At 45.3% G+C, this 15,009-nt stretch overlaps 2 protein-coding genes across 5 annotated transcripts in view; one reads left to right on the top strand and one right to left on the bottom strand.

The window, feature by feature from the left end:
* Positions 1-15,009, top strand: part of KLHL13 (kelch like family member 13) — a 570,056-nt gene that overhangs the window by 337,086 nt on the left and 217,961 nt on the right. The gene's annotated exons all lie outside the window — the stretch shown is intronic.
* Positions 1-15,009, bottom strand: part of DOCK11 (dedicator of cytokinesis 11) — a 176,124-nt gene that overhangs the window by 108,945 nt on the left and 52,170 nt on the right. For all 4 annotated transcript variants that reach the window (XM_083722672.1, XM_083722673.1, XM_083722674.1 and 1 more), the window contains exons 15-19: positions 14,775-14,897; positions 12,681-12,757; positions 8,965-9,155; positions 7,195-7,260; positions 6,779-6,871 (exon numbers count right to left, since the gene is read on the bottom strand). In XM_083722672.1, coding sequence (XP_083578798.1) covers positions 6,779-6,871; positions 7,195-7,260; positions 8,965-9,155; positions 12,681-12,757; positions 14,775-14,897 — 550 coding nt within the window. The remainder of the gene's footprint in view (positions 1-6,778; positions 6,872-7,194; positions 7,261-8,964; positions 9,156-12,680; positions 12,758-14,774; positions 14,898-15,009) is intronic.

The raw sequence follows: 15,009 nt of genomic DNA, 5'->3' as shown, positions 1-15,009 counted from the left end.
TGCTGGCTAAAAGACTGGCTACTTCTTGAAGACACTGATGTGTTGGGTTTGGAAGGTTTTAACAATGCTTTTGGCTGGCATGCATATTTATGGTATGATAAAGTTAAGATCAATAAGGCCTTTAAGAACCATATTGTCAGGAAAGCAGTATTTAATGTCTGGACAAAATATAAAGACTTATTGGAAAACAAAACTCCGAGGTGGCTGTCCCCTCTGGAAGCCAAGGCCCGAAAAAGACCCAATATGGAGGCCAAATGGCCAAAATATTGGGAAATATTAGAAAAAGACGGTGACAATTGGAAATTGCAGAGTTTGGAGAAAATGGAGGGTAAAGTGCGAGACTGGTTACATTACGCCCAGATTAAAGAAGTTTTTAAAAATGACAAAAAACTAGGGTTCCAGGTGGAGAAATCGAAGTTGGAGACAGAACTGTTAGAACCAAAGACTAAGGTACTGTCAAGAATGTATAACTTGCTGTTAAAATGGAATACACAAGACGAACTGGTTAAATCTGCTATGATAAAGTGGGCACAGGATATTGGGCATAACATTATGTTTGAGGACTGGGAAAGGTTGTGGACCACTGGGCTGAACTTCACTGCATGTAATGCTTTGAAGGAAAATGTAATGAAAATGATATATAGATGGTACATGACCCCAGTTAAACTTGCCAAAATATACCATTCGTCTGATAATAAATGTTGGAAATGTAAGGAAAATGAAGGAACATTCTTTCACCTCTGGTGGACCTGCCCTAAAGTGAAGGCCTTCTGGGAAATGATATATAATGAGCTGAAAAAGGTATTTAAGTATACCTTCACCAAGAAACCAGAGGCCTTCCTCTTGGGTATTGTCGGCCAGGGGGTGTTAAAGAAGGACCGAACATTTTTTATGTATGCAACAACAGCAGCAAGGATACTCATTGCCAAAAATTGGAAGACTCAAGATCTACCCACACTGGAAGAATGGCAGATGCAGCTGATAGACTATATGCAACTGGCAGAGATGACCGGCAGAATCCGAGACCTGGGAGAAGAAAGGATGGAAGAAGACTGGAAGAAATTTAAAACTTATTCACAAAAATATTGTAATTTGATTGAATGTTAAGAAGGATGCTTGATCATAAATAATTGGCCACCACTAAACTAGATTGAAACTAGACGATAAGCGAGATAAAGGAAAAGACAAATCCTTTGGGAGAACTATCAGATTATATTTAAATGAGTGGATATAAGATTGTAAACAAGATGATAATTTGCTTGAAAATTTTTTTAACAATGTAAGTGGGAGCGGGAGATGTGAGGAAGTCCAAACGAGTTATGAAATTTTGTGTATGACATAAGCAATGTTGTTTGTTATTTATGCTTTTTTCTTATAAAAATTCTTAATAAATATTTATATAAAAAAAAACAGTTTTACAGATCAATGAAAAAAAATCTGAAAGACAGGACATAAAAGGAAAAGGGAAGGAGGAGGAAGGAGGAAAGCAATAGGCTCAGGCACTAGTTCTTAAGGTTATAACGACCAGTTGGAGTGAAAAAAGTGCAGGGAGCTTGATGGAACGACTGCTCCTAGGTGACGGATGCGGGAAACCCAAAAGCAGTGGTGGAGTCTCCTTCTTTGGAGGTCTTTAAGCAGAGGCTTGACAACCATATGTCAGGAGTGCTCTGATGGTGTTTCCTGCTTGGCAGAGGGTTGGACTCGATGGCCCTTGGGGTCTCTTCCAACTCTATGATTCTATGATTCTAACCCTCTTCCACCCCAAACTTTTGAAAGCAGCTTATTTTAATGCTCCTGTCTGTGCTGCAGGGGGCGGTCTCCGAGAAAAGCTTATGGCCAGATCCCCGTAGGCTCTGTTCACCCTCCGTGATGGCTCCATGTGCGCACTCCAAGTTCCCCGTCCACAAGGAGGGCACAACACTTGGTCCACCCCAGAAGCCAGAAACCCATGCTACATCACTGGTTACAACTGTTACTTTAGATACAGATAAATTTAAAATTAGCGTGCGTTCTCTAAAATTAGACCTGTAGAAGTAATTAGTAGCATAGTTATCAGAGGCAAGGTGAGAGAATGTTCCCTAACAGACACATGGGAGAAACAGACACGGAAAGAAATAATGGGGAGAAGGGAGGAAAAAGGCTTAAACAACAGGGCATGGTTGTTGTTGTTGTTAACTCAGAAGTAAATAACTGGTTCAGACTGGTGCCTCCCTCAACCACATACCAGCCTGGAGTCTACGCCTAAAACAAGAAGCCCATGGTATCTATTATGCTGAGGAAAGTTCTTGGATAGGCTGTTTCCTTCAGCTCTAGCTCTTGTGTTTCGCTACCCCCTGCAGATGTGAGGGAAAGGCTGAGAGCCACAGGGGTGGCAGGAATCACGAGAGAAGTGAGGACCAGCCTCATGGCTTTTCCCACATCGAGACTTTTTACACAGAGCATACATATCATGATTCACGATATATCACAACATCAAATATGAAACTGTTGCCACGATGTGGACTTCAAACCGGTTTTGGATGAGCAATACATTGCCTGGCCCTAGGTGTCACATTTGTCAACAATAGCTTTAGTCTCCAAAAGCAACAGTGGAGGCACCCGAGGACATGAGGCAGAAAGTAGGTGGCACCCAGGAGCCGATGGTCTCAGGCACTGAGCAGCCTTGGGCACAGTCTTTGGTCCCTGCCCGCCTGGGCCAGGTAGAAGTGGCCAGCCTACCAGGCAGAGTACAGGTCCGGCAAGACTCATAGCTGATGGTCTTAGGCCACTAAACTTGACAGAACACAGCAAAACAACCAAACTCCAACTGATGGTCATGTCTCTAGACATCCTTAAAGTCTTTTATTGTCTTGAATGGAAATACTTAATAGAAGTATTAACCAGCTTGAAATTCGGCCATAACTTCCTACAAATCCTTTAACAAATTTACCGCATTTTTCGTCCCATAGGACGCTCCGTCCCATAGGACGCACCTAGTTTTTTGGGGGGGAAATAAAGGAAAAATTTTTTTCCTTTATTTCCCCCCCAAAAGCAGGTCGGGGAAACCAAACCAGGTCGAGGAAGGGCGCTGCACCTCCCTGAGCTTGTGGGGCTGGCCAATGTCTGCCTCAGGATGTCTGTCCGGCGCGCGGGGCGCTCTGCTTCAGGGCGCCCCACCCGCCGGGAGGCAGGCTGCTATCCGCAGCGTGGAGAACCCTGCGGGGAACCCCTGCAGGACTCCCCACGCTGCGGATGTCTGTCCGGCGCGCGGGGTGCTCTGCTTCAGGGCGCCCCGCCCACTGGGTGGCAGGCTGCTATCCGCAGCGTGGGGAACCCCTGCAGGACTCCCCACGCTGTGGATGTCTGTCCGGCGCGCGGGGCGCTCTGCTTCAGGGTGCCCCACCCGCCGGGAGGCAGGCTGCTATCCGCAGCGTGGGGAGCCCTGCGGGGAACCCCTGCAGGGCTCCCCACGCTGCGGATGTCTGTCCGGCGCACGGGGCGCTCTGCTTCAGGGCGCCCGACGCTCTGGGAAGCGGGCTGCTATCCGCAGCCTAGACAGCCCTGCTGGACCTCCTGCAGGGCTGCCCGGGCTGCGGATGCGCTCCCGAAGCGCCGGGCACTCTGCTTTCAGGGCGCCCGACGCTCCGGGAAGCAGGCTGCTATCCGCAGCCTAGACATCCCTGCCGGACCTCCTGCAGGGCTGCCCGGGCTGCGGATGCGCTCCCGAAGCGCCGGGCGCTCTGCTTTCAGGGCGCCCGATGCTCCGGGAAGCAGGCTGCAATCCGCAGCCTAGACATCCCTGCCGGACCTCCTGCAGGGCTGCCCGGGCTGCGGATGCGCTCCCGAAGCACCGGGCGCTCTGCTTTCAGGGCGCCCGACGCTAGAGGAAGCAGGCTGCTATCCGCAGCCTAGACATCCCTGCCGGACCTCCTGCAGGGCTGCCCGGGCTGCGGATGCGCTCCCGAAGCACCGGGCGCTCTGCTTTCAGGGCGCCCGACGCTAGAGGAAGCAGGCTGCTATCCGCAGCCTAGACATCCCTGCCTGACCTCCTGCAGGGCTGCCCAGGCTGCGGATGTCTTCCTGAAGCCTGGAGAGCGAGAGGGGTCGGTGCGCACCCACCCCTCTCGCTCTCCAAGCTTCAGCGAAAGCCTGCATTCGCCCCATAGGATGCACCCAGATTTCCCCTTCATTTTTGGAGGGGAAAAAGTGTGTCTTATGGGGCAAAAAATACGGTACTCTAAGGCTTCAGTGAAAATCAGAATCAACAATCTGGATACCAACAACGTAGAAATTCGAAGAGGCACAAAACAAAGATGTTCATTGTCCCTCTTTTTATTCATCTTGACCCTTGAACCCTAAGCAATCCAAATCTGAACAGCCCCTGATATCAAGGGGGTGGGGAATAAAGGCAAAACCTACAAACTCGGGCTCTTTGCAGATGACCTGTTGGTCACAACCCCAGACCCTATAAACACACCAACCACATTAACCAAAGATATTGACACCTCCGCAATGATATCAGGTCTACAGGAGAACTTCACAAAATCTTAGGCTATGCACTTCAACATAGCCTGAAAGAATTTACTAACACCACAAAAATAACACTCTGCCACACCAAATTTAGATACCGTAGGGTACAAAAACTAGAAACTTCAACAAACTATACCCTCAAAACAATCAGTCTCTGAAAGAAAATCAACAAAGGCCTGAAGAGATGGAGTAAAACCAACTTTACCCTCCCAGACAAAATAGTCATGATTAAAATGAAAACCCTTCTGAAGCTAAGTTACCTTTTCCAAACGCTTCCAATCTGGATTCCTCCAACCCAAGTCTGTAAGTAGCAGAAAAACTACACCCATTTATCTTCTCACACAAGAAGCCATGAACAAACTCCAAATCTCTGCACCTCCCCTCCTCAGAAGGAGGATGGAGAATCCCCAACACAGAATTATACCACATCACTTGCCAAGTGCAACATATGATCCCATACTCCCATACAACATATAATCCCTAGAGGGTGAAAAAAAACAATGGATGCACATGGAGATAGAAACAACAAAAAACGGCCTCCACTGTAGAGTATTCATTCCTGCAAAACAAATGAAGGAAAATTCCCACAACACTAAACAGGTTCACACTGTCTATGTTTAAAGCACGCAAGGAGAAAGCAGGAAAACTGGCCCCATTCCCACCCCCACTAATTGCCCAGGCCCATTGCCACTCTTGCACCAGGCATCCCAAAGCATCCAAATAAAGACCTGGCAAGCTAGAGGCTTATACTGCCTAACCAATTTTTACAAAAATGACAACCCCATATCAACATGGGGAATACAAGGCAAACTAAGGGATACTTTAATACTCTGGCTGACCCATCACCAACTACACACCTTCTTGAACAACCCAGCAACGGAAGCAGCAGCCACCAAGCAGCTGACTAACTTTGAAAAACTCTTCCTAAGAACAGAAGGTCACAGCAAAAGGGTGGCATCTACAATATATAAAATACTACTCCAAGACACTACAAACCCCTTCACCACAATAAAAGATCAATGGGAGCATGACATAGGATATGAAATAAACTCCACCCAATGGTCAAAAATGTGGTGTAAACCACCATTTAAATCCATCTCAGGCAAAAGAAGAGAACTCGCTGTACAGATGATACCTAACACCACAGAAGTTGGTGCCAATACACTCAGGAACATAATAATAATAATAATAATAATAATAATAATTATTATTATTATTATTATTATTATTATTATTATTATTATTTATTATTTATACCCCGCCCATCTGGCTGAGTTTTCCCCAGCCACTCTGGGCGGCTCCCAATCATCTGAATCTACATCTGAATGCTACAGAGGCTGCACCTCCACACACACATGCTTCCACATGTGGTGGGAATGCCACAAAATTCAATCCTTTTTTATATCATTGGTACAGGAAATCTGCAAAATAACAAAACAAGTAATAGAAGCAACTCCAGAATTTTCCCTGTTAAATATATTCCAAGACAACAATGCACATACACATAACAAGTCACTTACTCTCAGCAGCTAGAAACATCATAACTAGACACTGGACGCTGGTACCAAAACGTATGGGAAACTGCCCTATTAGAAAAGTTAACCAACAAACTTAAACCAGCACAGGGACAAGCAAAGGAGGACACCTTCACCCAGGTGTGTCTCCCTTTTATCATACATACGGCACAATACAGTGATCTATCCCCCCAAACAGCATACAAATCAATATGACTAATCTGACCCAACAATCCATATGCACCCTTCACACAAGTAATTTTGCATTTCCAGACACACCGCTTGGCTGCAGGTGTGCACTGCAAAATTCAAAGCAGTGGGGAGCTAGGACAGTGGCTGCATTTCAGCCCTTGTATTCTCTTGGAAAGTGCAACTTCAGTAAGCCAAATTTCAACAGCTAACTGAATCGAATTTATCTTCTGGAAGAGACCCAATGATCCTAATGCCATTAACCTAGACCCAGTGATTTTAATGGGTCTATTATACTGCTATTATACTGTCTCTACTGTAACCCAATCTGGGATTTGTTTTTAAACAAAGAGCAGGTTATACATTTATCTAACAAATAAATAATTCACATATAAGCATTTGAAAGTTGACCCAACTTAGAATGCAAACCGTGAATGTTGACTCCCTAGCGAATACCACATTTTGTTATGACTTCCCTGCGCTTCCAGAAAACTCTGCCAAGTCACTCAAGCCCCTTTTCTCATGCTTAAATTCCTCAGAGAAGATGTGTTGGGTTTTTCTCTTACCTCATCATAGAACTCTGGATTCTGGTTATGATGCAACACACAAGTGTAGTTGCTTGATGTCAGGAGGGGCCCACCAGGCTTGCCATAGAAGCACTGCAAGAGATAACAGAAATATAGGGGTGGTAAGAGGAACACACCTAAAAGGGCATTGTTTGGTCGTGCAATGAATTGGCCACAAAGGTAACTTCATACATGTTTAGCAGTGATGTAACGGCATGGCCAAAGGTTGCAATCTAGGTTTGCCAACCTCACTGCCCCTCACATGCTCTGAGCATAAGCATGTAAAAAGAGCCTGGCTGGTGGATCAGGCTAAAGGAGCCCCATTAGTCCAGCATTCTGTTCTCAGAGGGGCCAACCAGGGGCACCAATGGGAAGACCACAAGCAGGACCTGAGTGAAGAGCAACTGGAAGTTTACCTTTAAAGCTCTGGCGTCCCCTTCATCAGAGTCTTTGAATTCCATGCGGACAGCAATGTTCCTTGCCTACATGTAGTTGGGAGAATGGTTGGATTCAGAGAAAATGTTTTCTTGCACAGATTCATCTTTCCCTACCCTTCACCCAAACCAAAACTGATTTTGTGATTGTGTGCACACACTCAAACACATACATATACATTTCTGCTCCACAAGATTCTAGCTCCACTATTGCAAATTTAACAGGCTGAACCCATTTTTAAATTATTTGTTTAATAATAGATTTTGTAAAATCTGCTAATCCTGTCTCTGCTTCCAAGGGTTTATGACAACCACCCCCAAACCTGGTACCCTCCTGGTGTTGCTGGACTACAGTTCCCATCAACCCTGACCATTGGTCATGCCAGCTGGGGCTGGTGGTTTTTTGAAATTTTTTAATTATTGTTTTTTGTGCCTTTATGATGTCAATAAGCAGGGAGTTCCAAAGTGTGGGTGCTGCCATTCAAAAATATTGATTTGTGGCACTTGTAACAGTGCCAGTTTTGCAGATTGATTGGTTGAGTGAGCATATTTGGAGTAGGGTGATTATCTTACAGGAGCAAGCCAGAAGGAAACTACACAGAGCAAGCTGGAGTTAATTGTTTCTTAGCAAAAACATGATCTGCAAAGGAGTGTCCGGTCTGAGCCCAGCAACCCATATCTGCTGGTCTTGACCCCATGCAGCAGTTGCTGAGACTGAAGGTCCCCACCTTCCAACAGATGTCTAAGTCCCTTTCTCTCCAGGGTTTTCCCCATGCAATCTGAGATTCCCCCTGCGTGAAGCTAGCTTCTCTTCTGCCCTCTTCATGCCTCTCCTGGTTCTGGGAGACCAGGGAAGAGGGGAGCTTGTTTCAGCAGGAGGGGGAGATACTCATGACTCTTCACCAGCCAGACTCCTCTCTGCCTCTTGGCCTCCCTCCTCTCCTGCTTCAGCTTCTGCCTCTGATTCTGGACTTCTATCTGCCACAGATTCTCACTGCTCACTAAACCCTGTTACCTCTTCAGCTTCTGACACCTTCTCTTCCCCATCTTCTGCTTCTTCTCCCTGTGACCACTCATTGTTCTCCCACTACCACTCCTCGAGCTCTGAGGTTTCTTCCCTTGAGGGTTCCCAACATTCTTCTGCAACCAGTCCGTGACAATATCTCAGGTTGTCAAGGGCCTTATATTCTAACAGATTCACCCTGAACTAGGTTTGGCAGCAAATCAGCAACCAGTGGAGGTCTCCCAGCAAAGGTTTCATATGCTGACAGTCTCACTCCTGTCACTAATTGTGGCACAGCATTCTGCACTAACTGCAGCTTCTGGATCACATGTGACGGATGTCCCCCACACAGAGCTTTGGAACATAGGAGAAAAATCTCATCTTCAGGTCAGAGGGTTGTCCCTTGAAGAAATCAAGTTTTCCTGTAAGGGACTTTGCCTGGGAGAGGTAATCTGGCAGCAAAGGCTAGAAATGTTGCTTTGGGCCTCTTTCAAAACAAGTCACTCACTTGGAGCTATCCATGGTGCTGCAAGTCCTGACCTGCCTTGCTGTGGCACCAGAACAGCACGGTCCAATACGACTGCATTTCCCCCATCCATTCCACAATGCGGTTCCACTCCCTGCTCAATGCTACTGAATTGTTCTTCAGCTACATTTCAAACTTGCAAATATCAATAAATAAATAAATAAATAAATAAATAAATAAATAAATAAATCTGTGGGCCTGGCTCTGTTGTTTTCAAGCTTACCTTGGCAAATGTTTTCTGGCTGTCATACTTCAAATGCAAAGGATAGACGTAGAGCTGGTTTTTGTAGATGGTGAAAGGGTAGCAGTACTTGGCGATCTCAGGGATAAACTCTTCCACTTCGACCGTAATGCTGTCATCCTGGCCCTGCATCTCAAAGGGCTTGATGGGAATGTAAGAGGCCGTGACACAGTCTAGAGGGGAAGCAAAAGGTTGGTATCTTGTTTTCACATAATGCAACAGCAAAAGAAAAGGTACCTTTAACTTGGGTCATATAGGCCTTGTGAAGATGCAACATTTAACCATGGTTAGCTCCAGGCAAGGTTTGTTACCTTAACCCTGATTAAGATTGCAAACCTATGGTGACTCAGCATATCAGCCTCCCCACTTCTTAGGACTTGTATAAGGAGACATTCAAAATAACTACTTGTCACCCTGAAAGCAAGGAGATAGCTCTAACCACAGTTTACTTAGCATGTATATGATGCTTAACCAGAATCAGCAACAAGCATAGTTGCTGCCTTAACCCTAATTATGTTCATAGCCCAAACCAAGAGCAAAACCACAGCTTATGTTGCTGAACTGTGCTCAGCCCTCTGGAGAGCAAAGCACAGGAGGACATCAGGGAGACCATATTTCTGTGGATTTCTTCCCCTGCTAGCTCTGCATCAGACAGTCACAGCAATAAAAGTTATCACAGCAGCCTGGTAGCTTAATTTCCCTTTCATGGCTGAAGTCACCATACTAGCAAACAATGGTTAAAGCAGATTCCCTCTCTGCTTACAGAATAACTTGTGGGGACTAGCTGGTGTGTCTCTATATTATTATTATTATTATTATTATTATTATTATTATTATTATTATTTGAATATATATATGCCCTCTGGAGGCTCAGAAGAAAAGGAAGGAAAGGTAACCCAAGGCAATCCTATTTGTGCTGGTAAAAACAAAATCAAAGCAGGAGACTCACTGCTTATTATAAATGTATTTATAATCCAAGGTTGCTCAGAACCTGAGACCAGCGGCTGTGATTATTATGGGACTTGCCCCTTGCCTGGCAGGCAGGCAGGCAGGCCGCTTCTATCTGGCCCAGGAAGACGAGGCCTGGATGAAAAGAGTTATAATCCTATAAGCAAGTATGAGGAATGGATATCAAACTTGCCATTTGGGTGCGGGGGAGGGAGGTATTTAGACAACATTTTAATTCAAATAGCAGCTCTCTGTCAGCAAACATATGTATTAATATGTATTGCAGGGGGTTGGAGTATATTACGCTTGGGGTCCCTTCCAACTCTACAATTCTATGACTCTATGATAAAGACTAAAACTTATCCCATGCATCAGGATCCTGATGTTAGTTCAATACTGAAGCTCTGGTCACAACTAGACTGGCATTTCCTAAATCTGGGGAAGCCCCTACAATGGCTGGAATTCCTGCCTGAAATTCAAGTTCTATTTACATTATTCGGCTGGCCAGTTACGAGTGACCAGCCACAGATCATCTGGGCACCTCTTCCTAGAAGAATCATCATTGGAATTTGGACTTTCCCCCTTGTTCCCCTTTCCACCATTCACTGCCTTTTCCCCTTATCTGTGCTGTAGGGAAGGAAATGTGAAGTGCCAATCTGGAGCAAAAGACACTGAAACAAAATAAAATAAAATACAAAATAAAAGACACTTGAACAAAATAGATTAGGTGAAGGGCCAAAATTGTGGGATGTAAAACTGCTGTCAAGTACAACATTCCTACAGTGGACATGCTAGGGGATGTTTTGTCCCACTCAGGAAAAGACTTCCTGTTTCCTCCTGAGCTGGGACAGACTTGAAGAAGGTGCGGTCTGTTGTACTGGCATGGAGGAGCGCACAGCCTCCATGTTCGGATCAGTGTGTGTTTGGAGAAGTGACTGCTTAGTCGCAGTCACTTGGGACTAACTTCTTTATGGAATAGTTCTAGTTGTTATGTAACCCAAGCCTGCCTTCAGGGATAGGTCTGTGAACCTGAATGAATCTGTGAGTAAACTACTTTTATATTAACGTGAATCAGATTCTACTGTTTCTTCTTTTTAAGAGGGATTAGAAGGGATTTTACCAGGAAGGAATCTTTAATAGTAAGACTCAGATGAGTCAGCAACAAGCTGATCGCTGCGTAATATTAAAAGGGGAATGTTTGGAACTTTGCTAGAATACGGAACTTGCTAGCGCAAGTTAGGAAGGATATCATTAAATAATATAGCCTCTCATGCCTCCCTAATCATCCCCATAAAAATCATTCCCTTGGAAGGTAGTGAGCTAGTGTCTCCCACTAGCTATGGTCTTGGTCCTGAAGGGGTTTGTCTAAGAAAAGAAAACTACTCTTCCAAGTCCATTTCTTTAGCATTCGTATTGCTGTAAAAGCAAGTTTCCAAACTCAAGTTCCAACCTTGATAGCTGCTCCTTAATTGTTTAGTTGCTGAATCCTATAGGGACTTATCAAGCTCAGAACTATTCTAGTCCTGATGTACCTTCAAACCACCACTAGCTTCAGTTTCTTTGCTGGTGGTTCGTATCTGCGGGGCTACAATCAGAATTCCTCTCTCCATTAACTTGACTAGTGTGCTGATTATTGTATTCACAGCCAGAAACTTCCTCTTCCAATGTGTTCATTCTGTGAAAGATTCCCTCCACTGTTTGTTTAGACAAGAGACCTTGGTCATGTAGAAGTTCCCTTCTCCAGTTGCTGAGTCACAATAGTCCAGCAAATATTTCTGGGCTAAATTTGGCAATGGAGTTCTGGACCATTTACCTGAAGAACTGCAGATCTATGCCTTGGCCCAGTATACCTGAAGCAGCATCTCCACCCCCATCGTTCAGCCCGGACACCGAGGTCCAGCTCCAAGGGCCTTCTGGCAGTTCCCTCACTGTGAGAAGCAAAGTTACAGGGAACCAGGCAAAGGGCCTTCTCGGTAGTGGCACCCACCCTGTGGAACACCCTCCCACCAGATGTCAAAGAAATAAACAACTATCTGACTTTTAGAAGAAATCTGAAGGCAGCCCTGCTTAGTTAAGCTTTTAATATTTGATGAATTATTGTGTTTTAATATTTTGCTGGAAGCCACCCAGAGTGGCTGGGGAAACCCAGCCTGAAGGGCAGGGTATTATTATTATTATTATTATTATTATTAATCATCATCATCATCATCATCACCATGATTATCATCATCATCATCAACAACAACAACAACAACAACATCATGTGGTAATTATGCTAAAATTGTTAAAACTGCAGACTACCCTTTGGGCAAGATGAAGTGACCAACCATTCCTTATCAGCTAAATGCTAAGCCAAAACAGCTGATAGCTCAGTGCCTGCCCAGTTAAATTGTATGGCTTTTAAGCCCACATAAATGAATAAGAGATAAAAACAGATATCCTCCTTGCCTGTATATTGCAATTAACACTGCTGAGCCAAATGACTTTAAAATTATTCAGAATAAAAACAAACAGACCGCAGAGCTCAAAGACAAGCAGACTTACTTGTCACCATCTTCACCTGGAACCCCTAGTAATATTTGTGATGAAACTGTGAGAATTTTGGGAGAACCTGCAGGAACCTGTAGTGTGTCAGGGATTCTGAGACTTGGACTAGCAATATCATGCCTGAGAATGGGACCCAGCCTAGTGGACTGGGACTGTGTGTACTAAGGCCTGAAGGCAATTATTATTAAAAATTAGTTCCTTACTTGCAAATTCCAGTGGAATGCACTCTAGTGTAATATTCAATTGGCCGGGTATCACTTGGAGTTTTGTCTTTTCTGGTCTGCATGATAAAGAAGCAAGGAAATAAAGACAGAACAAAAAGTCAGGACAGAAACTACACAAGACAGCTGGAAATAATTGAGGTGATTCTTTAGCCAGAGGACCAAATTAACCGAGTCCCCAAAAAAGAACACTCAAAAACTTTGTCTTACATCGATGAGCCCAGAGTACAGTGATCCCTCTAATCACACGAGGAGAATCCCCAAAGAGCTGGTTCAGACCCAAATGCTCCCCATCTTCCAAATCATGTTTTGGATTTTATGAATGAGCCTGCGGCCGACGTGCTCCCTCGCCCCTCCCTTTGAGAACTCTGGTTCAATTAGTTACTTCCTATTTTGTGCCTATAATGGCACCAATAGTTTGTTCTCAATTAGAGGTAGCCAATATGCATCCCTCCCATCATCCCTGACCACTGGTTATGTTGGCTCGCGCTGATGGGAGTTGTAGTCCAACAGTTGTAGTGCATCTGGAGGGGGAAATGTTCAAACTGACTTTTCTAAGAGTCCAGCTCTTGGGTCAGGTGGATGAAAACAAAAACAACTGGGGGGGGGGGAGAATACCCTGGCCTCCTGCCTAATGAATCTGTAGTAAAGAAGACCCATTTCTGGCTGAGGGGGTCAAGCTGTGCCTGGGATGGGTCACTGCAGGCTGAGGATCCTGTGATGAAACTGTCATTGCCTTATCGCAGGAGCTTGTCAGGCTTTACTCACACCTTATCTCCCTGGCACTCTGGCTTTCTATGTGCAGGGATTTTTCTGGTAGGGAGGAGGAGTATCCTGTCACATGAGTACAGTGGTACCTCTGGTTACGTACTTAATTCGTTCTGGAGGCCCATTCTTAACCTGAAACTGTTCTTAACCTGAAGCACCACTTTAGCTAACGGGGCCTCCTGCTGCCACTGTGCCGCTGGAGCACAATTTCTGTTCTCATCCTGAAGCAAAGTTCTTAACCTGAGGTACTATTTCTGGGTTAGCGGAGTCTGTAACCTGAAGCGTCTGTAACCCAAGGTACCACTGTATACCAGGGAGGGCTAGGCCAGCATTGGATGTGTGACCTGTGAATGGTGTGGGGATCAGCTTTGGATTTCTGAAGGTGAGCCTGTTGCTGGGTGATGCCCAGTTGGCACTGAGTCCATGGCCAAGTGGGTTCTGCCTGGTGATGGTTCCCCACTTTGCCCTGCCCAGCAAAGTGAACCTGTCCCTCTTTATTAACTTTCAGGAGGAATTTAAAAACATCCCTGTCTATCCAGGCATTTGGTGGCTGGAAGACACTGCTTCCTAGCAGCCAGGAAATTCACAACTTTGAGAGTATGTGAACGTTTTCAGCTGCTTTAAATATGCTGATATTTTATTCTTAACTGTAAACTAAAGGACCCCTGGACAGTGAAGTCTAGTCAAATTCGACTATGGGGTGCAGTGCTCATCTCCGCGTTCAGGCCAAGGGAGCCGGCGTTTGTCCACTGACAGCTTTCCGTGTCATGTGGCCAGCAGGACTAAACCATTTCTGGTGCAACGGGACACTGTGATGAGTGGTAGTGCATGTAAAACACTGTGCCCTCTGGCACTCGTTTCCATAAATTTACCTTTCTGCCACAGCAGTACCTATTTATCTACTCACATTGGTATGCTATTGAACTTCCAGGATGGCAGGAGCTGGTACAAAGCAGCAGGAGCTCACTCCGTCATGCAGTTTTGAACTGCCAACCTTCTGATCAGCAAGCCCAAGAGGCTCAGTGGTTTAGACCACAGCGCCACCTGCTCCCTTTACCTTTACCCTGTACTGCTTTAATGCTGATATGTTTGCCACCCTGGGTTCCTTTAGGATGGAGGGAGAGATATAAATTTATTTATTAAATAAATAAAGTGTTCCAACCCAATTCTGAAATTCTGCACTCCTCACTCTTCCATTAGATAACACAACCAAATCTGGCAATGCCTAGATTCAAAGATATGAACATCCTCTCCAGACCCATCTCCCCTTTACAAGGGTTTACAGGTCCTTGCCCAGCTGACACTTACTTCTTGTACTCTGCCAACAACTTCAGGAGATCCTCAGCAGAGAGTTTGCTGCTGTCTTGCTTATAGATGGGAGAGAACTTCCCTTCAAGGTCCAAGGTGCCCTGGGAGTCTTTGAAAACAGGTCTGGGGAATGGCAAAAGGAAAGCAGAAGGCGCGTGAGGCTGCACAATGCATTGATATTTTGCCCTCCCTTAATATTCCCAACAGTGCCTTTCCTGTGAGATCAGAGCAATGC

The sequence above is a fragment of the Podarcis gaigeae genome (genome assembly GCF_964106915.1).
Source record: "Podarcis gaigeae genome assembly, chromosome: Z".
NCBI classification, from domain to species: Eukaryota; Metazoa; Chordata; class Lepidosauria; order Squamata; family Lacertidae; genus Podarcis; species Podarcis gaigeae.
Note: the sequence above shows the minus strand (reverse complement) of the source record. Positions and strands in the feature narration are given on the sequence as shown.